Genomic DNA, 25,470 nt, shown 5'->3' on the forward strand with positions numbered 1-25,470 from the left:
GAAGGCCGACGAAAAAGACAAATTAATGCCCATCTTAGCACAAAAGGTCCGCCAAAATCTAGACACAAACTGGGATCCTCTGTCGGAAACAATATTTTCAGGGATCCCGTGCAAACGAACCACATTTTGAAAAAACAGAGGAACCAACTCGGAGGAGGAAGGCAACTTAGGCAAGGGCACCAAATGGACCATTTTAGAAAAACGATCACACACCACCCAAATGACCGACATTCCCTGAGAGACAGGGAGATCTGAAATAAAATCCATGGAAATGTGCGTCCAAGGCCTCTTCGGGACAGGCAAAGGCAACAACAAGCCACTGGCACGAGAACAGCAAGGCTTAGCCCGAGCACAAATTCCACGAGACTGCACAAAGGAACGCACATCCCGCGACAAGGAAGGCCACCAGAAGGACCTAGCCACCAAATCTCTGGTACCAAAAATCCCAGGATGGCCTGCCAACACCGAAGAATGAACCTCGGAAATAACTCTGCTGGTCCATCTATCCGGGACAAACAGTCTCTCCGGTGGACAACGGTCAGGTCTATCTGCCTGAAACTCCTGCAGCACTCGTCGCAAATCTGGGGAGATGGCAGACAAAATCACCCCTTCTCTGAGGATACCAGCTGGCTCTGAATCACCAGAAGAGTCAGGCACAAAACTCCTAGAAAGAGCATCAGCCTTCACATTCTTCGAACCAGGCAGGTATGAGACCACGAAATCAAAACGAGATAAAAACAACGACCAACGAGCCTGTCTAGGATTCAGCCGCTTGGCCGACTCGAGATAAATCAAATTCTTGTGATCAGTCAAGACCACCACACGATGCTTAGCTCCCTCGAGCCAATGTCGCCACTCCTCAAATGCCCACTTCATAGCCAACAACTCCCGATTACCAACATCATAATTCCGCTCGGCAGGCGAAAACTTTCTTGAAAAGAAAGCACATGGCTTCATCACAGAGCCATCAGAGCTTCTCTGCGACAAAACAGCCCCCGCTCCAATCTCAGAAGCATCAACCTCGACCTGGAAAGGAAGGGAGACGTCTGGCTGACATAAGACCGGAGCCAAAGAAAACCGGCGCTTCAGCTCCCGAAAGGCCTCCACAGCCGCAGGAGACCAATTAGTAACATCAGAACCCTTCTTGGTCAAATCCGTCAATGGCTTAACAACACCAGAAAAATTAGCGATGAAGCGACGGTAAAAATTAGCAAAACCCAAGAACTTCTGAAGACTCTTAACAGATGTAGGCTGAGTCCAGTCATGAATAGCCTGAACCTTGACTGGGTCCATCTCAATAGCAGAAGGAGAAAAAATGAAACCCAAAAAAGAGACCTTCTGGACTCCAAAAAGACATTTTGAGCCCTTCACAAATAAAGCATTGGCACGCAGGACCTGAAACACCATCCTGACCTGCTTAACATGGGACTCCCAATCATCCGAAAAAAACAGAATATCATCCAGATACACAATCATAAATTTATCCAGATATTCGCGGAAGATGTCGTGCATAAAGGACTGAAAGACAGAAGGAGCGTTAGAAAGTCCAAAAGGCATCACCAAGTACTCAATATGGCCTTCGGGCTTATTAAATGCAGTTTTCCATTCATCACCCTGCTTAATACGCACAAGGTTATACGCACCACGAAGATCTATCTTGGTGAACCAACTAGACCCCTTAATGCGAGCAAACAGATCAGATAACAATGGCAAGGATACTGAAATTTGACCGTGATTTTGTTTAGAAGGCGATAATCAATACAAGGTCTCAAGGAACCATCCTTCTTAGCCACAAAAAAGAACCCCGCACCAAGAGGGGAGGAGGAGGGGCGAATAAGTCCTTTCTCCAAAGACTCCTTTATATAACTCCGCATAGCAGCATGCTCCGGCACTGACAAATTGAAAAGTCATCCCTTAGGAAACTTACTACCAGGAATCAAATTTATAGCACAATCACAATCCCTATGAGGAGGTAGAGAACTGAGTTTGGGCTCATCAAATACATCCTGGTAATCTGACAAAAACGCAGGGACCTCAGAAGGAGATGATGAAGCAATTGACACCACAGGAGCGTCGCCATGAATTCCCTGACAACCCCAACTTGACACAGACATTGCTTTCCAATCCAGGACTGGATTATGAGTCTGCAACCATGGCAGGCCCAACACGACAACATCATGCAAATTATGCAATACAAGAAAGCGAATCACCTCCTGATGAACAGGAGTCATGCACATGGTCACTTGTGTCCAGTACTGAGGTTTATTCGTAGCCAATGGTGTAGCATCAATTCCCCTTAGTGGAATAGGGAATTTTAAAGGCTCCAAAACAAAACCACAGCGCCTGGCAAATGACAAATCCATCAGACTCAGGGCAGCACCTGAATCCACAAAAGCCATAACCGGGTAAGATGACAGGGAACAAATCAGGGTAACAGACAAAATAAAGTTAGGCTGTAAAGTACCGATGGTGACAGATTTATCAATCTTTTTTGTGCGCTTAGAGCATGCTGAGATAACATGAGCTGAGTCACCACAGTAAAAGCACAGCCCATTTTGCCGTCTATAATTTTGCCGTTCACTTCTGGTCAGAATTCTATCACATTGCATAGACTCAGGTGTCTGTTCAGAAGACACCGCCAAATGGTGCGCAGGTTTGCGCTCCCGCAAACGCCGATCAATCTGAATGGCCAGAGTCATTGACTCATTCAGACCTGCAGGCGTAGGGAACCCCACCATGACATTCTTAATGGCTTCAGAAAGACCTTTTCTGAAATTTGCAGCCAGGGCACACTCATTCCATTGAGCAAGCACCGACCATTTCTGAAATTTCTGGCAGTACACCTCTGCATCATCTTGCCCCTGAGAGAGGGCCAACAACGCTTTTTCAGCCTGGTTCTCAAGATTAGGTTCCTCATAGAGCAATCCAAGGGCCAGAAAAAACGCATCCACACTGAGCAACGCAGGATCCCTTGGAGCCAATGCGAAAGCCCAATCTTGAGGATCGCCACGCAAGAAAGAAATAATAATCTTAACTTGCTGAACAGAATCCCCAGAGGAACGAGGTTTCAAAGAAAGAAACAACTTGCAATTGTTCTTAAAATTCAGGAACCTAGATCTACCTCCAGAAAACAACTCCGGAATAGGTATTCTAGGCTCTGACATAGGACTGTGCACAACAAAATCCTGAATACTTTGTACCCTTGCAGCAAGATGATCTACACTGGAGGCTAAACTCTGGATATCCATATCAGCAGCTGAACTCAGAGCCACACCAAGATTAAGAGGAGGAGAGAAGCCACACAGCAGTTAGACACACGGCAGCAAAAAAAAAAATATCTCCAAGCTTCTTTTCTCCTGCTTCTGCCATGCAATTAACACTTTACTGGCCGGCTGTACTGTTATGATCCTAGTGGCAAGGATCGCAGGTCGGACTAGCTAAGTAACTGAACAGACTACTAGCTCTGGGGAAGTGGTAACTAGATTGACCGCAACCTGATCCTATCCGCAAACAACTATAGGCAGCCGTGGAACGTTTACCTAAAAATCCTAGACGTCTCGTCACGGCCTGAGAAACTGACTATTCCTAGAGAGAAAGTAAGTCCTCACTTGCCTCAGTGGAAGACCCCAAAGATATAGAATAGCCCCCCACAAATATTAACGGTGAGTTAAGGGGAAAGCACAAACGCAGAGATGAAATCAGATTTAGCAAATGAGGCCCGCTAATACTAGATAGCAGAAAATAGGAAGAGAACTGTGCGGTCAATGAAAAACCCTATTCAAAATATCCACGCAGAGATTGCTCGAGCCCCCGCACCAACTAACGGTGCGGGGGAAGCAACTCCGTACCCCAGAGCTTACCAGCAAAAAGAAATCACATGTTAGCAAGCTGGACTAGACTCATCATACACAGAAATCATATTGCAGGCAGATGAGCAAAAAATATTCAAACAGAACTTAGCTTATCCTGAAGAGGCAGAAAACGAGATAATCGGGAGTAATCAGAATAGCACTGAATACATTGACAGCCGGCAACAAGTGGAAATGAAGCAGGGCTAAATAGGAGCCTCCCTGGTGAATAACGAGGCAGCTAATCCAGCAGACCCGCAGGATAATAAACCAAACCACCAGGGGGAGCCAAAAAACCAAAGTCACACAATACCATCTGTGACCACAAGAGGGATCCTGAAAACGGAGTTCACAACAGAGATGACACACAAGTATATACTATTTACAGGGGAGATGACACACAGGTATATACTATATACAGGAGATGACACACAGATATATACTATATACAGGAGAGATGACACACAGGTATATACTATATAGAGATGACATACAGGTACATACTACATACAGGAGGAGATGACATACAGGTATATACTATATACAGGAGGAGATGACACACAGGTATATACTATATACAGGAGCAGATTACCTACAGGTATATAGTATATACAGGAGGAGATGACATACAGGTATATGCTATGTATAGGAGGAGATGACATACAGGTATATACTATATACAGGAGGAGATGACACACAGATATATACTATATATAGTTGAGATGACACACAGGTATATATTATATACAGGAGATTACATACAGGTATATCTAATATATAAAGCTAAATGTGTGTATGTATGTATGTATGTGTGTATGTCCGGGATTGGCATCTGCACCGTCGCAGCTACAGCCACAAAATTTTGCACAGTCACACGTCTGGACCCCGAGAGCGTCATAGGCTATGTTGTGAGGTGAAATTTTAACCCCGCGCGTTCCAATCCACCAAACAATTTTGCCCCTATCTACTTAATGGGGAAAAAGTGAAGGGAAAAGTGTTGGAGGAAAATTGACAGCTGCCAGATGTGAACAATGGGGACTTAAAGAATGAGAGCGATGGCGCCAAAGAGTATATACCGTACAGTTGCTAAGATGGGGCCCCGACATGGGATACTCACCACACACGGGGATATGAACACACACACAAAATGCGCCACACACTACCACGTGCTTGAACACATATACCACCCTCAGCACACATTTCACCACACACACACCAACCTCGCCACATAAAAGTCGAAACACAAAAGTCACCACTCAAAACTCGCCACGTGCAAAACTCGCTACATGCAAAACTCGCCATATGCAAAACTAGGCTCACGCAAAACTCGCCACACGTGCAAAACTCACCTCATGGAAAACTCACCTCATGCAATTATCCTTCAAAAATAAAAATCTGATTAATAAGCAGACAAACTACAAGAGCAACAAATGTACCATATAGGAAATACGGCAGCTGTCAGTCACATGACCTGTCTATTATGTGTATGTGTGAGCTAATATATACTGCCAGGGGGGAGGGCTTCCTGTTGGCTGGGGATTTATCAGGCTGCCAATAGCAACCAATCACAGCTCAGCTTCTATTTTGCTACAGTTAATTAATCTGAGCTCTGATTGGTTAATATAGGCAACAAAGACATTCTCAGTATAACAAAGCTAATATATGTTAAGAAATGCTTCTATTATAGTTTTTGCCTTTTAATAATTACATTTCTATCTATTTGTTTTGTGGTTTTTGTGTGCAGAATAAATTTTTGTTAACACATTCTATTTTGCTAACAGCAGTCATTAACCCGGGCGAAGCCGGGTAGTACAGCTAGTTATTAATACATTTCATCCAGCAACTTTAGCAAAAAACTATCCCTGCAGCCAAGCCTGACATACTGACCCTATGACCTATAGGATACGAGCAAATATAGACAGCTGACACAAGTGTGGCATTCACAGGTCACCAGGACAGTTGTCGGCCAGCAAACACAGTACTGCTCAGAGGCTCTCAGCTGCTCGGAATGTGCAGTACCGGTTAAAATTGGACAAACCTGTTCATGAGATGGTTTTCATTGTTCTTATTGGAATATCATCCCATCAGGATTGCGCTTAGTGGTGCCATCATTTGTGATGCAACATAACAATGACCCAAAACCTCCAGGCTAAGTAATGGCTATGTGACCAAGAGGGAGAGGGATGGACTGTGTCAGATGACATGGCCTCCACAATCAACTGTTAGGTGGATTCATAACTGGCTTAGTGATCGGACCCAAAGAATGGCTGCACATCCAGTTGGAAGAATGTCTCAAGTGGGGTACCACAGGGCTCTGTCCCGGGCCCTGTATTGTTCAACATCTTTATCAATGATTTAGATGAAGGAATTGAGGGTAAACTGAGTAAATTTACTGATCACACAAAGCTAGGAGGGATAGCTAATACTAGAGAAGAGGGAGAGAGGATTCAAAAAGATATAAATAAACTGGAGCAGTGGGCTGCAACTAACAAAATGATTTTTAACAGGGAAAAATGCAAAGTACTACATCTGGGCAATACAAAAGAAAAAAGCATATACAGAATGGGAGGAATAGGGCTAAGCAACAGCACATGTGAAAATGACTTGGGTATACTAATAGATCACAGACTGAATATGAGTCAACAGTGTGATACAGCAGCAAAAAGGGCAAATACAATTCTGGGATGTATTAACAGAAGCATACAGTCTAGATCACGTGAAGTCATTATTGCCCTCTACTCCTCTTTGGTCAGACCTCATCTGGAATACTGTGTCCAGATTTGGGCACCACATTTAAAAAAAAATATCAACAAACTGGAGCAAGTTCAGAGAAGAGCGACCAGAATGGTGACTGGTCTGCAAACCATGTCCTATGAGGAACATTTACAGGATTTGGGAATGTTTAGCTTGCAAAAAAGAAGACTGAGAGGAGACTTAATAGCTGTCTACAAATATCTCAAGGGCTTTCACATTGTAGAAGGAAACACTAGAAGCAATGGGATGAAACTGAATGGGAGGAGACACAGATTAGATATTAGAAAAAACTTTTTGACAGGGTGATCAATGAGTGGAACAGGCTGCCACGAGAGGTGGTGAGTTCTCCCTCAATGGAAGTCTTCAGAGGCTGGACAGACATCTGTCTGGGATGATTTAGTGAATCCTGCTTTGAGCAGGGGGTTGGACCAGATGACACAGGAGGTCCCTTCCAACTCTAACAGTCTATGATTCTATGATCACCCGACCTCAACTCGAGTTATTTTGACATGAGTTGGATACACAATGAAGGCAAAGTAGCCAACAGGTGCTCAGCACCTCGGGGAACTACTTCTAGACTTTTGGAAAACCATTGCAGGTGTTGACCTAATGAAGCTGCTTGAGAGAATGCTAAGGTGGTGTAAAATTGTTATCAGAGTAAAAGAGGGGTGTACATTGATAAGGTTTAACATTCTGGTTTATTTTAGAAGTGTTCCTTTTCTCCTTGTTTCCATATGTGTTTGCTCGTGATTTTGTTGCCTTCAGTCTGAATCTACAATGTGCACATTCCAATAACAAGGAAAACCATTGTATGAACAGGTGTGTCCAAACTTTTCACCAAAACTGTGTGCATGATCAGTTAAGGGGAACCTTTCTAATTCATTGTCTGTCCATAAGCGGATGAGTGACCCTAAGAACAAAAGTAGAATGGTCCCCCCCCAGTTTTCCCCAAATTGTAGATGAGAAGAAAGGTTGGATACATCATCACTAGAGTTGAGCGATTATGTTCGGGTTCCCTCTTATTCTGCAAGCTATAGTGCTTGCCGAATAAGCTGCAGGAGGAGCCCGGCTTCCTTGATCGGTGCCCCAGCTGCATGTGTCGCGGCTGTGTCACAGTCACGACACATGCATGGAGGCCTGTTTGTTGGGCTCTCCATGCATGTGTCGTGGAGAGCTGATTCTGCTGGAATAGGTTACAGGTGCCATTTGCACAGCCCACTATATTGCGAGTATATCAGGAAACCTTGAAGTGATCCCATTTTGGAAGTGACACACGTTCATCTACAGGTGTAGGAACTATTTTTACATTACAGGTGTTTTCCGTGAATATGCACACATTGGATGTTGTAGAGAGATAATTGTGAATATGCCATTTTAGTTCCAATTACATTGTGCCCGGCTTGTGCTTTTGGAGATAACCACTGCATGATTTAGTAAGTGGGGCTTTTTACAGCAGTTTCTCTTACAGCAGTGCCATAAAAGAGGATGCTAACTTAAGCTTGGACACACTGCAGGGCTCAGAAGGGGAGAGGGGAAGCAATTTGGCTTTGGGAACTCATATTTTTTTATTTTTGGGGGGGTAGGGAGCTATGTCACTACACTGAGCATTTTCCATCTAAATCCCTTAAAAACATGATTCTGACAGATCGTTTACAGAAATATTCACTATAATAAGGCAGATGTTATACTACCCGATTTTTTTTTTCTTTTATTGAAGGGCTCTGAGACCCACTGAGTAAGTCGTATTGTTATCCTCAACATCAAATCACAATAGGAAGTGCTCTGGGTTTCACCAATCACTTTCTCAGATTCAGGGTTTTCTTGAATGTGTGAATGTATCTAATAATATAATATAATAATCTTTATTTTTATATAGCGCTAACATATTACGCAGCGCTTTACAGTTTGTACACATTATCATCGCTGTCCCTGATGGGGCTCACAATCTAAATTCCCTATCAGTATGTCTTTGGAATGTGGGAGGAAACCCACGCAAACACGGAGAGAACATACAAACTCTTTGCAGATGTTGTCCAAGGTGGGATTAGAACCCAGGACTCCAGCGCTGCAAGGCTACTGTGCTAACCACTGCACCACCGTGCTGCCCACTCTGTGGGTCCAAGTGCATTCGGACATACCATGCAGATGTGTGAATGCACCATAAGGCCACATTCACGTGATCAGTATTTGTAAGTCAAAACCAGGAGTGGGTGATAAATACAGAAGTGGTTACGTGTTTCTATTATACTCGTGTATAAGTCGACACCTAATTTTGCCTCGAAAAACAGGGAAAACTTATTGACTCGAGTATAAGCCAGGTATGCATTGTTTCCTAATCCCTATTCTGGTATGTATGGTTCTTCATCTCCATCCTTGTCTGCATGGCTCCCTGTCCCCATCCTTGTATGCATGGTTCCTCATACCCATCCTTGTCTGCATGGCTCCTTATTCCTATCCTTGTATGCATGGCTTCTTATTCCCATCCTTGTCTGCATGGCTCCCTGTCCCCATCCTTGTAGGCATGGTTCCTCATCCCCATCCTTGTCTGCATGGCTCCTTATTCCCATCCTTGTCTGCATGGCTCCTTATTCCCATCCTTGTATGCTGCATGGCTCCTTATTCCCATCTTTGTCTGCATGGCTCCTTATTTCCATCCTTGTATGCATGGCTCCTTATCCTCATCCTTATCTGCATGGCTCCTTATTCCCATCCTTGTATGCATGGCTCCTTATCCCCATCCTTGTCTGCATGGCTCCTCATCCCCATCCTTGTCTGCATAGGTCCTTATTCCCATCCTTGTCTGCATGGCTCCTTATTCCCATCCTTGTATGCTGCATGGCTCCTTATTCCCATCCTTGTATGCATGGCTCCTTATCCTCATCCTTATCTGCATGGCTCCTTATTCCCATCCTTGTATGCATGGCTCCTTATCCCCATCCTTGTCTGCATGGCTCCTCATCCCCATCCTTGTCTGCATGGGTCCTTATTCCCATCCTTGTATGCAGGGCTCCTCATCCCCATCCTTGTATGTACGGCCCCCATGAGAAAAGCATTTAAAAAAATCCTACTTATCTTCCCTGCGCACCCTCGCAGCATCTTGTTCCAATGCCAGCACCTCTTCCAGCCGAATGATCACGTGTCCTCGCTCATCAAGGTAATAAATATTCACCTCTCTCCACGCCTGAGAGTGGAGAGAGGTGAATATTCATTACCTTAATGAGTGGGCACCCGTGATAGCCCGGCAGCTGCTGGAAGCCGGCAGCTGCGGCTGCAGCTGTGCTCACGCTATAAGAGAAATGAATATTCATTACCAGTGCAGTGAATATTCATTTATCTTTAGCAGCGGGCACAGGCTTTAGCCGCAGCCACCGGCTACTGCCTCCTGTGATCTGTTGCTCTGCCGCTCCCCCTCCCCCGCCATAAACTGGGACAATGACACATGTATAAGCCGAGGGGGGCATTTTTAGCACACAAAAAAGTCCTGAAAAACTCAGCTTATACACGAGTATATACTGTACTTTTCCTCTGATTGTTCCACTACTGGTTTTGGCTGATAAATACTGAGGTAAAATACTCACCAAATACTGAACGTGGCCTTATACTGATTTTTGGGAGGTAGGATACATAAATAAACAGAAATTCAAGAATTGTTTTTATTTATTAGGCATCATACACTATTTGGTAAAAGTGACAGACAGCTTTATTCTTTGGTTTATTATGATTACAAAGATACCAGAATTACGGTATATTGGTGTACTGAGGTGCATAGTAGCGCCCCTCTTTCCTTGGTGGGAGAAGAGAATAGATGGCGGGCTGATTTAGGAAATAAGGCAAGTATACTCCATATTTGCATCTTCACCTTCAGAAGTATCCCGGGAAATAGGGCGAGCTAGGGCGCCCCCTAGTGTTAGGGACAGGGAAGGAGCCCCTGGTCCCGGGTCACCCGACATCTGAGTTGTGACAACCAGCTTTCCTAGTATCAAAGTGTCAAATAATAAAGTGAATGTTTGGTACCAATATAATCAGAAAACTGGAAGTTACAGATGTTCATTTTTTGGGTGTTACATAAACTAGCTTGAATCAAAGAAGAAGCGTATATTTTCTGTTCATTTTTCACAAGGTGAAAAAATACTTTGATTAAATGAGATGATGAATAAGTTAACAAGTGACTGGATATAGTCAGGTACCAAGAAGCAACTGGACAGCATATAGGAGATCAAGTAAGGAAATTCACATTAAATCTACGCTTTATCAGTTGCATGGAATGGTGCTGAGCTGTGCAATGGATAAAGCTATGGAGCAGCGCACTGCATCCATATGAATGCAAACGAAGAGGAAAGCAGCAACACTTCCGTTTTGTGACGAAGAAACCTTAGTCCTTTATTTCCAATATAAATTCATGGACAAGGTAACTAGGGCAGGGACAGTGCAAGTAAAAAGGACGACGGCAGTTTTGCGTTAACCACGCTTCCACGGGTCCAGATATGTCAGATAGCATGTAATTTCCTTTTATAAAAGCAGTCATGTGACAGTATTTGCATATCATTAAAACATACCATAAAAAGTTCAAAACAGAACTAATTATTAACAAATGACACAACAATTCAAACATATATCTAATTTTGTTGATTGACTTAGTAATACATATTAGCTACAAGAAAAGACAAAAAGAAAAAACATTTTATAAAAATTTTTCTAAAATTTCGATAAAAAATTTCCTCTTTACAAAAAACCCCTTCTACAAAAAGCACGAATAGTCCAGACTGTTTACCTTGTCCATGAATTTATATTGGAAATAAAGGACTATGGTTTCTTTGTCACAAAATGGAAGTGTTGCTGCTTTCCTCTTCGTTTGGATTTATCTACATGTTTCTTCCTGGCAAGCACCCTCCACCAAGTGACTTTACTCCCATAATGTGCCAATGATTCAGTGTATCCCTCTATACCAGTAAGTAACTCATTACATTTATCTCAGTGCCATTCATTTTTTTTCTTCTATTTGGACTGCATCCATATGAATGAGTGCACTGCCAGGGTGCAGAATTAAGGAGTCTCTGGGCACACCCAGTATACCAGAATAGATTGTATTGTTATCTGTTGTGTGCATTCAGTGATACACTGTTTTTATTCCATACTCCATGTATTGCTGTGCAGCTGCACGCTCCGCTCCAGAGTGCCGGCGCCAAAGCTTGGCTTTAACCTGCGAGACTCGGCTGTATCTCGCTGTGTGTGATCCCGGCTTTGGGTGTAGAAAATCACTCTGGGGGAACTGGAGTGGAGTTGTGCTACATGTTGAGACATTATTTTTTCCCATTAACTACGGTAGTTTATTAATTGAGAACAGCATATCGTTACAACATTTCCAAATACAACAAAGGAGGTAGTTTGCAGATGTTGAGACATTTTTCAAACGTTGCAATTAATGATTCAGACAAAAATATGTGGAATCACTAAAGTCAGCCTTCAAAAGGGGAGGACATATGAAATAGACTTCAAATAAGGCGAAATGGTTATGCGTTGGGTGAAAAGGAAAAAAAGGCACAAAACTAGAGAAAAAACAAGCACAAAGGCAATAATGAATTGGGGCCTAAGGCTAGGTTCACATTGCGTTAATGGGTTAACGCTAACGGACTGCGTTGCACGGCAAAATTGTCGCAATTAACGCCGTGCAACGGGTCCGTTAGCGCACCCATTGACAGCAATGTGATTTGTCTCTGTAGCGCATCGCTAGCGCATGCCATTTTCGGCACGCGCTAGCAATGTACCGTTCTTTTGTGACGGACCTCGGACGCTGCTTGCAGCGTCCGAAGTGCGTCTGAGGTCCGGTCCTCGCTAGCGCAGATCGGGGATCTGCGCTAGCGGGAACGATGAACGCGAACCCTAAAGAAACATTGCGTTAGCGCTATGCGCTTAACGGATTGCCCTAACGCTATGTGAACCTAGCCTTAGTTTTTCTGAGAATCACTCTTTTTGTGAGGAGGCGTCGTCATCATCTTCAAACACAGCTATGGTGTTCTTCCCCTTTGGACAATATAGAAATGCCTGCACCTCTCCTCCACCATTCACTCCCATCTGAAAGTGGATCTCCAAAAGATCCTTTAGGGTTTCTTCATCTTTAATATCAGGAATCCCCGTGATCAAGACGGTCCGGTTACATTGCAATCTCTTTATCTGCAAGTGAAAAAACAAAAGTATGGGGAGGAGGGTTAAAATAGACGTGGGGTGCGTAACCTGTAGAACAGGGAGTGTGTGCTAGTTTTATAAGATGAAAAAGTTGTCAATTTTATTATTTTTGCCAATATTTCAGCGCTGGCGTGGTGCTGCCAATCTAAGTTCCCTGACCCTAGTATGATTCATAGCAGCCCCCGTCTTCAGCTCTTCCCAGCGCCACTCTGGCCTCACGCTGCCATCTTGGGACCACAGCTTCTTACTGACCAGAAGTCAGAGATAATGATCACACATGCTCTCAGTGTAAGCCTATGCGAGTCTTGTTCTGGCTCTCATAGACTTACATTGAGTTGTGACTTCTGGATCTCTCCAGCAAATACTGCAGCGATCCGGTAGGTCACAACCTGCAGAAGACGACCGGAGCGGCGCCAATGATAAGGCAAGGAACTAAGATTGGTAGCACCCCTCCAGCACTTCAATACAAAATAATGCTGGAGTGGTGCTTAAAGATCAGCAAGCGTGAGTCTAATATGAGGCATAGTAGACAGTGTGAAAATTTCAAGCTTTCTGATTTTGAAGTTGAAAAAAAAAACCTTGATCCTTAATACATTTTTAAATTGACTGCCAACGTGTAGGAGACAAGATCAGCCTAATGTGTATTTGCTTGGTATATACAGTAGAGACCAAAAGTTTGGACACACCTTCTCATTTAAAGATTTTTCTGTATTTTCAAGACTATGAAAATTGTAAATTCACACTGAAGGCATCAAAACTATGAATTAACACATGTGGAATTATATACTTAACAAAAAAGTGTGAAACAACTGAAATTATGTCTTATATTCTAGGTTCTTCAAAGTAGCCACCTTTTGCTTTTATGACTGCTTTGCGCACTCTTGGCATTCTCTTGATGAGCTTCAAGAGGTAGTCACTGGGAATGGTCTTCCAACAGTCTTGAAGGAGTTCACAGAGATGCTTAGCACTTGTTGGCCCTTTTGCCTTCACTCTGCGGTCCAGCTCACCCCAAACCATCTCGATAGGGTTCAGGTCTAGCAACTGTGGAGGCCAGATCATCTGGCGTAGCACCCCATCACTCTCCTTCTTGGTCAAATATCCCTTACACAGCCTGGAGGTGTGTTTGGGGTCATTATCCTGTTGAAAAATAAATGATGATCCAACTAAATGCAAACCGGATGGAATAGCATGCCGCTGCAAGATGCTGTGGTAGCCATGCTGGTTCAGTATGCCTTCAATTTTGAATAAATCCCCAACAGTGTCACCAGCAAAGCACCCCCACACCATCACACCTCCTCCATGCTTCACGGTGGGAACCAGGCATGTAGAGTCCATCCGTTCACCTTTTCTATGTCGCACAAAGACACGGTGGTTGGAACCAAAGATCTCAAATGTGAACTCATCAGACTAAAGCCCAGATTTCCACTGGTCTAATGTCCATTCCTTGTGTTCTTTAGTCAAAACAAGTCTCTTCTGCTTGTTGCCTGTCCTTAGCAGTGGTTTCCTGGCAGCTATTTTACCATGAAGGTCTGCTGCACAAAGTCTCCTCTTAACAGTTGTTGTAGAGATGTGTCTGCTGCTAGAACTCTGTGTGGCTTTGACCTGGTCTCTAATCTGAGCTGCTGTTAACCTGCGATTTCTGAGGCTGGTGACTCGGATAAACTTATCCTCAGAAGCAGAGGTGACTCTTGGTCCTCCTTTCCTGGGGCGGTCCTCATGTGAGCCAGTTTCTTTGTAGTGTTTGATGGTTTTGGCAACTGCACTTGGGGATACTTTCAAAGTTTTGCCCATTTTTCGGACTGACTGACCTTCATTTCTTAAAGTAATGATGGCCACTCGTTTTTCTTTGCTTAGCTGCTTTTTTCTTGCCATAATACAAGTTCTAACAGTCTATTCAGTAGGTCTATCAGTTGTGTATCCACCAGACTTCTGCTCAACACAGCTGATGGTCCCAACCCCATTTATAACAGGGTGGATAAAAATCAATGTTTTTAAAAAAAAAATCAAAAAAATCGGATTTTTTTGATTTAAATCGGATTTTTTTGATTTAAATCGGATTTTTTTCAATAAACTGCTTTTTGAGGAAAATATTTTACCATCCAAAGGTTCTTCCATCATGAGATAAAGCTGAGTTGTTTAACTCAGTAGAATAAAGGCTGTATATGTGTAACATTCACAATGCCATGCTCTTCCAGAGGTTTCTGTAGGATTAGTGGGCAGTTTCTCTCCTATATTATCACAGACGCTCGCTTTACTTACGCAGTTCTCAACACTGAATTTGACTCCGCAGAGGTCCCAGCCTCTTCTTCATGGCAAAAATGTTACAACATGAACAGAGTTGAGAAAAAGACCTTAATCCTATTGTTCTACAAACCTATGAATACAGAATCAACCCCTTCAGTGCCAAGTCCAAGAAGTTAGACAATATGTTTGATTGTTTGGAGTGGAATAGATCTGCACAACACAAGAAGAATGTGAATCTAAGTGTTTTGAGGAGGAAGGGCAAGCAGACAAAAAAATGAAAGTTAAACTTTGAGCACAATACTGCAGCATAGCCACAGACAGACAAGTCTGGATCTGTTTGTGTGTACGATCTGAGGTTTATTACATTCTTTCCTTATAATGGCAGCAGGCCGTAAAAGAGACCCAGTTTGGGAATATTTTAATGAAGCTCCTTCGCCTATCGGTAAGGCAGGCATGCGTGCAAAATGCAAACGATGCAACAAAGAGATGCAAGGCCTGGTGGCGTGAATGAGGCAACATCATGAGAAGTGCGGTGATGAAGATGACCAAAGAAACACTTCACTATCAACATCTTCATTTCCCTTCTGGTTGCAGTTTTCATAATGTGATTTCAAACGGCAAACAAGTCCTTGGATATCCTTTTGACAGTATTTGCACTTTGCTCTTGCACCTTTCTTTCCAAGATCTGCTGCTGGCATCTCAACAAAATGAACCCAAATAGGGTCTCTCTTACGACCTGCCATGGCTCACACAGATCACTTATGAAGTTTGATTGTTACTACAGCCAAGTACTGCTGACTATCCAACAAGTTTGGGCATGTCAACTGAATGGAAAAAGAAACTAAACCAAAAGTGAAACCAAGCTAGAAGTGTGGAATTAAAGGGGCAGTATGAACAAAATGTGGAGGCTATTAATAGTTTATACAATTAAGACATGCTGCTTTTAAACACCTACCTATTGCCATATAGTAAAACAAAAAAGATTTTTACTTACTTTGGGGTCCCCCCCTCACCCTGGCGTTAGATCGTTGCCCCTAGTTTCGTCCGTGTAACTATGGGCGCACATGCGCACTGCTCTCACTTCTCATTTTAATCGTGATTTATATTAAAAAAAACCTTTTGATTTAAATCTGTGATTTAAATCATGATTAAAATCATGATTTAAATCGATCCGATTTAAATAGAAAAAAATCTTTTGATTTAAATCGTGATTTAAATCATGATTTAAATCGGCGTGATTTAAATCAATCCACCCTGATTTATAAGGCAAGAAATCCCACTTATTAAACCTGACAGGGCACACCTGTGACGTGAAAACCATTTCCGGTGACTACCTCTTGAAGCTCAAAGAGAATGCCAAGAATGTGCAAAGCAGTCATCAAAGCAAAAGGTGGAAGAACCTAGAATATAAGGCATATTTTCAGTTGTTTCACACTTTTTTGTTAAGTATATAATTCCACATGTGTTAATTCATAGTTTTGATGCCTTCGGTGTGAATTTACAATTTTCATAGTCATGAAAATACAGAAAAATCTTTAAATGAGAAGGTGTGTCCAAACATTTGGTCTGTACTGTAATTCTTTGTGCATATGATCTCGCATAGACAACAATAAATAGCAATCACTTCTGGCATGTACAGGATATGTGAGTTCAGCATCCATTTTTCTTACATCATGTCTTGTAATGTTGCTATCTAAAGATAGAGATACACAGACTTGGTGCGTTTTTTGTCCTCCAAAAGGCACGTCATACTTCTTTTTTTCCACCAACTTTGGTGCAACTGTAATGGATTAAAAAAGAAAGACAAGAGGCTTGATCCAAATGACCAGAACACATACACGCCATGCATTTTAAGACAGAGGTTCCATAAAAAGGACTGTGCAAAAGTTCTAGGCAAATGCGAGAAAGAATGCTATAGAGTAAAAAATGCTTTCAAAAATAGAAGTGTTAATGGATTATTTTTATCAATTAACAAAATGCAAAGCGAATGAACTAAAGAAAAATCTAAATCAAATCAGTATTTGGTGTGACCGCCCTTTGCCTTCCATTCTCCTAGGTACTTGCACTCAGGTTTGAGTGAACTCAGCAGGGAGGTTGTTCCAAATATCTTGGAGAACTAACATCAGATCTTCTGTGGATGTAGGCTTCAACTAATCCGTTTGTCTCATCAGGTCATCCCAGAGCCCTGATCTCCTCATCATTGTGTCTGTCTGGGGGTTACAATGAAGACAGAAGGATCTTTACAAGCCACATCCACAGAAGATTTTCCTTCAAGAACTGTGTGCAAGTGTGCCTAGAAGAATTGATGCATTAATTAAATATGCCATAAATAAGCATAAAGTATAATGCAAATCTATGCCAGCCCAGAGCTGGCACAGTTTTGACTTTTTGCATGCAGAAGACCAGAGAAGTACAGCTCACTACAGCCAACTCCATGGTAACTGCCATATTACACAGCAATCCGTTTATATTACCTAGCTGGCAGCATGAGACAACCACGATCCGCCATTAGTTTGCTGATCCGCAGTTGTTTATTAGCCAGGCTACACAGGCCAACAATTTTTCACACAAGTACTCGACAATATGCAATAGATTGTTCTGAGCACATAGGCTGCCATTATTCTCGGCAGTGTAAGTCTATTATAGACTGTGCTGCCGAGAATTATCATCTTCTGTGCTGACTTTAGGATAATTTCGCCTGATGAATAAGTGTTTCGCATGTTCGTTGGGCGATTGGCAGCCTGTTTACACCACTCACTTATAGTGACACGAGCGCTCACAGGAAACCCCTGTTCACGAAAATATTTCAGTGCAAATGGACCTTTATTAAAGGGCCACTGTCACCCCCCTCCAGCTGTTATAAACTAAAAGAGCCACCTTGTGCAGCAGTAATGCTGCATTCTAACAAGGTGGCTCTTTTAGTTTTAGGTTCAAGTATACCCCAAATAAAGCGTTTTTATACTTAGCCACAATTCCTGTCTCTAGCCAGGTAGGCGGGTCCTCACTCCCCAGCTTGACCAGCTCCTCTGCCGTCACTCCAATCTTCCTGCGCTTTCGGCGCCACCCCCTCAGCGCTGTTATCATTTCAAAACCGGCGCCTGCGCTGTGTACTGGTGTCCTGCGCAGATGCAGTAAGCTCTGGCCGTCTGATGTCCCAGCCAGGCTTGCACACTGCGCCTGCGCGGGCATTGCGGCCAGCCACCTTTGGAATCCCCGCCCCGCACTGTGTTATGCATTATGCACAGTGCGGGGCGGGGATTGCAAAGGTTCCACCTATACAGAATATTCCGTGTAATGGCTGATACCAGAGAACAAAAGACATCCACAGAACACCAGGATGGATCTGCTGCACAGCAAATAGCTGTAGGACCTGCGATTAGGGCAATCACATGGCAGTGATGTCACCGAAGGTCCTACAGCTATTTGCTGTGCAGCAGATCCATCCTGGTGTTCTGTGGATGTCTTTTGTTCTCTGGTATCAGCCATTACACGGAATATTCTGTATAGGTGAAACATAAATATATACTGATAAGAAGACGTTTTCCGGGGATTCCAAAGGTGGCTGGCCGCAATGCCCGCGCAGGCGCAGTGTGCAAGCCTGGCTGGGATGCCAGACGGCCAGAGCTTACTGCTCCTGCGCAGGACACCAGTACACAGCGCAGGCGCCGGTTTTGAAATGATAACAGCGCTGAGGGGGCGGCGCCGAAAGCGCAGGAAGATGTGAGTGACGGCAGAGGAGCTGGCCAAGCTGGGGAGTGAGGACCCGCCTACCTGGCTAGAGACAGGAATTGTGGCTAAGTATAAAAACGCTTTATTTGGGGTATACTTGAACCTAAAACTAAAAGAGCCACCTTGTTAGAATGCAGCATTACTGCTGCACAAGGTGGCTCTTTTAGTTTATAACGGCTGGAGGGGGGTGACAGTGGCCCTTTTAAACTTCCATCATAATTCCAATTTGTAAATCTGATCTGATCCCTTCACCACATACACTTTCACCAATGAGGCAACAAATGTGGCATCATCAGGTCCTGTAGTCTTTAGATGCTATCACAGAGACACGAACTCTTAGAGCACAAGAATTCACTACATGACGTCCTTCTACCTCCTTTGTTTGCAAATGTCAAAATGGCGCTCCTGGAGTCTGCAAGAAACTCTCTGTCCTCAACTTCTCCGCCACCATATTTGGTTTTGCCAAAAAATAGCTCCAGTTTGTCGAGGAGAACTTCTTCAGATACAGAAGCTGGAAGATTAGACACCAGAATCTTCTGTGGGCTCAGGCTCATATCCATCTGTATGTTAGCAAAGGAGATTCTGATTATTGCAGACATTTCTATCAGTTATTCACCACGTACAATTACCTTGTTGCATTATTGTTGAATTCTTTGCTATATATACTCATGCTACAGGTACAGACCAAAAGAAATCACCCTGATCCTTCTATTATTCATTAATTCAATCCACTTAAGGGGTATTCCCATCTCCAAGATCCCATCCCAATATGTAATAGGTGTAATAATGATAATATTGTTAGCAAATACCTCCAATTAGAAATGTAGTATCGTTCTTCTGATTCACTATGTTGCTTACCCCATGGGCAGGGCATTGCAGTACCTTAGGTTTCCATGGTTATGACAACCAGCAACTAGCTAACTGTCACTATTTGAGGGGCCGTAGCAATGGATACCTAAGCTACTGCAATGTCTGCAGATGAGGTAAGTGATATACCGTAGTTTATCAGGAGAACTTTACTGCATTTCAATTTGGAGATATTTGCTAATATTATTATTATTACACCTACTACATATTGGAATAGGACCTTGGAGATGTTAATACCCCTTTAAATGTATTTATTTTCAGGTAAGCTGGATCAATGGTCTGCCAGACATTTCTAACTCGTTTTTTTCAGGAACAAAAAATGAATCTGCATCAGTTTGAAATATTTTTTTCCTCCTCTTCTTCCAAGAGTCATCATTTTTTTTCGTCAACATAGCATTATGATAGCTATCAGACACTGGTTGTATGATTTCAGCCAGGCATGTTTGACTCTGAAACGCTGCATGTGGCTTGGTACCTTAAAAACCGCTGGAGACCAAGCCGCACTGGAAACTAGTCAGACAGGTGACTATATAAGCACATATAGGGAGAGACCTGTCAGTCACTAGTAGGGGGTGGGGAGAAATCACTGGGGCCCCTCCTGTCCGACTAGTTTCCTGTGTGGCTTGGTCCCGTGGCTTTTAAAGCATTATTCTATCTGAAATGCTGCAGCGTTTCAGAATCCAGCATACCTGGCTGAAATCATGCAGCCACTGCCTGAAACTTATCTACGGCTTTGTAGATGAAAACTAATTAAAAAAACAAAAGCGCAAAAACAATACGTTCCTGGCAATATCATAGACAGACTACCAGAATGTTCCCATTTGGTCATAAATGTCCTTATACATGACCCATCTATTACTCCACCATATGCTTTATATTCAGGATACAAGTGCCATAGGGTACAAGAATGTCAGAAGATCATTACTTACACTGAGAGTATCCAGGGCCAGAAGTTCAATAGGCTCGGCCTTCACATTGATGTGGCATTCTTCAATTTTTACCTTGTGATGCCTCTTCTGAATTATTCTTGCAGCAACTAAAAGGTGAATGGCTTTAGTTAATAGTAGGAAAATGCCCTTGCTGTATCAAATACAAACATATTTTCTTTCTTATGTTATTCTTTACCCCAATTAGCTTTCATTTTCTTTTTTTTTTATTCATCAGCTCTTTTTGTCCACAAAGGCCCATTTAGGCGAGCCAATAACTGGGAATGAGCGTTCGTTAGAGTGTTGCCTTTTGTAAGCAAAATGCTCATTTGTCTGGTGATTGGCATTAACCCCTTAACGACTGCCAATACGCCTTTTAACAGCGGCAGTTAAGGGTACTTAAACCAGAGCACCACTTTTTAACGGCGCTGAGGTTTAACTGTATAGCACCCCCCAGAGTCGGAATTTCTCCAGGGTCTCGGCTATTAGGGATAGCTGAGACCCCAGAGAACATGATTTGGGGCGGTTTTTACCGACCCCAGTGTTGCGATCGCCGTTATTAACAGTATAATGGCGACCGCAAAAAAAAAGTCTGATTTTCCATTTAATTTCTCTCTCCTCTGATGTGATCGCTCATCAGAGGAGAGAGAAATAGGGTCCCCCGATCAACCCCACCCCCTGGTACCTCTGATGCCAAGGCATCCCCCCATGAAGTCCCCCGGGCCGCCGGCATCTTCTTCCGGGAGAAAATGGCGGGCGTATGCGCAGTACGCCCGCCGAGATCTGCCGACCGGCACCAAGCAACAATAGGAAATTTTTCCTATTGGTTCATTATGATCACTGTGATAGACCGTATCACAGTGATCAAAATAAAAATATAGTAAATAAAAAAAACCTTTATCACCCCCTTAGTTAGGGAAAAATAATAAAATAAAAAATATATATTTATTTCCATTTTTACATTAGGGTTAGAGTTGGGCTAAAGTGAGTTGGGCTAAAGTTAGGGTTAGGGTTGGGATAGAGGTTAGGGTTAGGTTTGTAGTTAGGGCTATGGTTAGGGTTGGGATTAGAGTTAGGGGTGTGTTAGAATTGGAGTTAGAATTTTGGCATTTCCACTGTTTAGGTACATCAGGGGGTCTCCAAATGTGACATGGCGCCACCATTGATTCCAGCCAATTTTGTGTTCAAAAAGTCAAATGGTGCTCCCTCATATGGGCTATCAGTGTACTCAGGACAAATTGAACAACAACTTTGAGGGTCTAATTTCTCCTGTTACCATTGGGAAAATAAACATTTGAGGGCGAAAAGATAATTTTTGTGGAAAAAATAAGATTTTTTATTTTCTAGGCTCTAAGTCATAAACTTCTGTGAAGCACTTGGGGGTTCAAAGTGCTCACAACACATCTAGAAAATTTCCTTGGGGGGTCTAGTTTCCAAAATGGTATAACTTGTGGGGAGTTTCCACTGTTTAGGCACATCAGGGGCTCGCCAAACGCGACATGGCGTCCGATCTCAATTCCAGCCAATTCTGCGTTGAAGAAGTCAAATGGCGCTCCTTCCCTTCCAAGCTCTGCCGTGTGCTTAAACAGTGGTTTACCCCCACAAATAGGGTATCGGCGTATTCAGGAGAAATTGCAAAATTGTGAAAATAAAAAAAATTGGTTCTGAAGTAAAATGTTTGAGAAAAAAAAACGTAAATGTTCATTTTTTCCTTCCACATTGCTTTAGTTCCTGTGAAGCACGTAAAGAGCTAATAAACTTCTTGAATGTGGTTTTGAGCACATTGAGGGGTGTAGTTTTTAGAATGGTGTCACTTTGGAGTATTTTCTGTCATGTACACCCCTCAAAGTGACTTCAAATGTGATGTGATCCCTAAAAAAAAGGTTTTGTAAATTTTGTTGTAAAAATTAGAAATTGCTGGTCAACTTTTAACCCTTAAAACTTCCTAACAAAAAAAAATGTTGTTTCCAAAACTGTGCTGATGTAAAGTAGACATGTGGGAAATATTATTTTTTAAATATTTTGTGTGACATACAGTACAGAACAAGAGTTTGGACACACCTTCTCATTTAAAGATTTTTCTGTATTTTCATGACTATGAAAAATGTAAATTCACACTGAAGGCATCAAAACTATGAATTAACACATGTGGAATTTTATACTTAACAAAAAAGTGTGAAACAACTGAAAATATGTCTTATATTCTAGGTTCTTCAAAGTAGCCACCTTTTGCTTTGATGACTGCTTTGCACACTCTTGGCATTCTCTTGATGAGCTTCAAGAGGTAGTCACCGGAAATGGTCTTCCAACAATTTTGAAGGAGTTCCCAGAGATGCTTAGCACTAGTTGGGCCTTTTGCCTTTACTCTGCGGTCCAGCTCACCCCAAGCCATCTCGATTGGGTTCAGGTCTGGTGACTGTGGAGGCCAGGTCATCTGGCGTAGCACCCCATCACTCTCCTTCTTGGTCAAATAGCCCTTACACAGCCTGGAGGTGTGTTTGGGGTCATTGTCCTGTTGAAAAATAAATGATGGTCCAACTAAACTCAATGTGGACAAATCTTAACTCATCATCTTTCCTCCATCCCATAGATCTTCCGTAATTACCTGACCTATCTATCGCAATCAATGACATCATGCTTTCCCCCGTACCGGAAGTCCGCTGCCTCGGAGTAACCTTTGACTATGCCCTGTCCTTCAAACCGCACATCCAAGCTCTGTCCACCTTCTGTCGCCTCCAGCTCAAAAATATCTCCAGAATCCGTCCTTTCCTCAACCATCAATCTACTAAAATGCTTGTGCATGCCCTCATCATCTCCCGCCTTGACTACTGCAACATCCTTTTCTGCGGCCTCCCTGCTAACACCCTTGCACCTCTCCAGTCCATCCTTAACTCTGCTGTCCAACTAATTCATCTCTCTCCTCGCTACTCCTCCGCTTCCCCCCTCTGCAAATCTCTTCACTGGCTCCCATTCCCTCATCGTATCCAGTTCAAATTACTAATACTGACCTACAAAGCCATCCATAACCTGTCTCCTCCATATATCTCTGAACTAATCTCCCGATATCTTTCCTTACGTAATCTCCGGTCCTCCCAAGACCTCCTTCTCTCCTCCACACTTATTCGCTCCTCATCCAATCGCCTCCAAGACTTCTCCCGAATATCCCCCATCCTCTGGAATTCTCTGCCCCAACTCGTCCGACTATCAACCACATTCAGATCCTTCAGACGGAACCTGAAAACCCATCTCTTCAGGAAAGCCTACAGCCTGCACTGACCCCCGCTGCCTCCTCATCACTACCGAAGCTAACGCCTCACCAACACCGGAGCTCCTGCAACCCTCAACCTACTGTCTCCATCCCCATAATCCTGTAGAATGTAAGCACGCAAGGGCAGGGTCCTCGCCCCTCTGTATCAGTCTGTCATTGTTAGTTTGTTTACTGTCGTAATATCTGTAACTTGTATGTAACCCCTTGTCATGTACAGCACCATGGAATCAATGGTGCTATATAAATAAATAATAACTAAACGCAAACCGGATGGAATAGCATGCCGCTGCAAGATGCTGTGGTAGCCATGCTGGTTCAGTATGCCTTCAATTTTGAATAAATCCCCAACAGTGTCACCAGCAAAGCACCCCCACACCTCCTCCTCCATGCTTCACGGTGGGAACCAGACATGTAGAGTCCATCCATTCACCTTTTCTGCGTCGCACAAAGACAAGGTGATTGGAACCAAAGATCTCAAATTTGGACTCATCAGACCAAAGCACAGATTTCCACTGGTCTAATGTCCATTCCTTGTGTTCTTTAGCACAACCAAGTCTCTTCTGCTTGTTGCCTGTCCTTAGCAGTGGTTTCCTAGCAGCTATTTTACCATGAAGGCCTGCTGCACAAAGTCTCCTCCTAACAGTTGTTGTATAGATGTGTCTGCTGCTAGAACTCTGTGTGGCATTGACCTTGTCTCTAATCTGAGCTGCTGTTAACCTGCGATTTCTGAGGCTGGTGACTCGGATAAACTTATCCTCAGAAGCAGAGGCGACTCTTGGTCTTCCTTTCCTGGGGCGGTCCTCATGTGAGCCAGTTTTTTTGTAGCGTTTGGTTGTTTTTGCCACTGCACTTGGGGACACTTTCAAAGTTTTGCCCATTTTTCGGACTGATTGACCTTCATTTCTTAAAGTAATGATGGCCACTTGTTTTTCTTTACTTAGTTGCTTTTTTCTTGCCATAATACAAATTCTAACAGTCTATTCAGTAGGACTATCAGCTGTTTATCCACCAGACTTCTGCTCAACACAACTGATGGTCCCAACCCCATTTTAAGGCAAGAAATCCCACTTATTAAACCTGACAGGGCACACCTGTGAAGTGAAAACCATTACCGGTGACTACCTCTTGAAGCTCATCAAGAGAATGCCAAGAGTGTGCAAAGCAGTCATAAAAGCAAAAGGTGGCTACTTTGAAGAACCGAGAATATAAGACATAATTTCAGTTGTTTCACACTTTTTTGTTAAGTATATAATTCCACATGTGTGAAATTCATAGTTTTGATGCCTTCAGTGTGAATTTACAATTTTCATAGTCATGACAATACAGAAAAATCTTTAAATGAGAAGGTGTGTCCAAACTTTTTGCTCTGTACTGTATCTCTCTGATTTAAGGGCATCAAAATTGAAAATTGCAACATTTTCATTTTTTTTCATAAATGCAAGTCATATCGAAGAAATTTTACCACTAACATGAATTACAATATGTCACGAAAAAACTGTCTCAGAATCAGTGGGAATTAAGCAGCATATTGACTTGTCACAAAGCAGTTAAAATAATGGTTATGTTAATAAATGTTATTCTATGCGCACAGAATGGTCGAATTAACGATCTTCTGTGCGTATAGAATTCAGGTCGGCCTTTCTCGTCAAGG

At 43.0% G+C, this 25,470-nt stretch overlaps 1 protein-coding gene across 5 annotated transcripts in view; it reads right to left on the bottom strand.

The window, feature by feature from the left end:
* Positions 1-10,243: 10,243 nt before the first annotated feature.
* Positions 10,244-25,470, bottom strand: part of IFI35 (interferon induced protein 35) — a 116,093-nt gene continuing 100,866 nt past the window's right edge. For 4 of the 5 annotated variants that reach the window (XM_077252040.1, XM_077252042.1, XM_077252044.1 and 1 more), the window contains 4 exons: positions 20,555-20,661; positions 19,132-19,318; positions 16,700-16,809; positions 11,912-12,773 (listed from right to left, as the gene is read on the bottom strand). In XM_077252040.1, coding sequence (XP_077108155.1) covers positions 12,564-12,773; positions 16,700-16,809; positions 19,132-19,318; positions 20,555-20,661 — 614 coding nt within the window. In that variant the 3' untranslated portion in view covers positions 11,912-12,563. Of the gene's footprint in view, positions 12,774-16,699; positions 16,810-19,131; positions 19,319-20,554; positions 20,662-25,470 lie in introns of all 5 variants that reach the window. The other variant, XM_077252041.1, reaches the window with a different exon arrangement.

This window comes from Ranitomeya variabilis, chromosome 4, assembly GCF_051348905.1.
Source record: "Ranitomeya variabilis isolate aRanVar5 chromosome 4, aRanVar5.hap1, whole genome shotgun sequence".
Taxonomy (NCBI): domain Eukaryota; kingdom Metazoa; phylum Chordata; class Amphibia; order Anura; family Dendrobatidae; genus Ranitomeya; species Ranitomeya variabilis.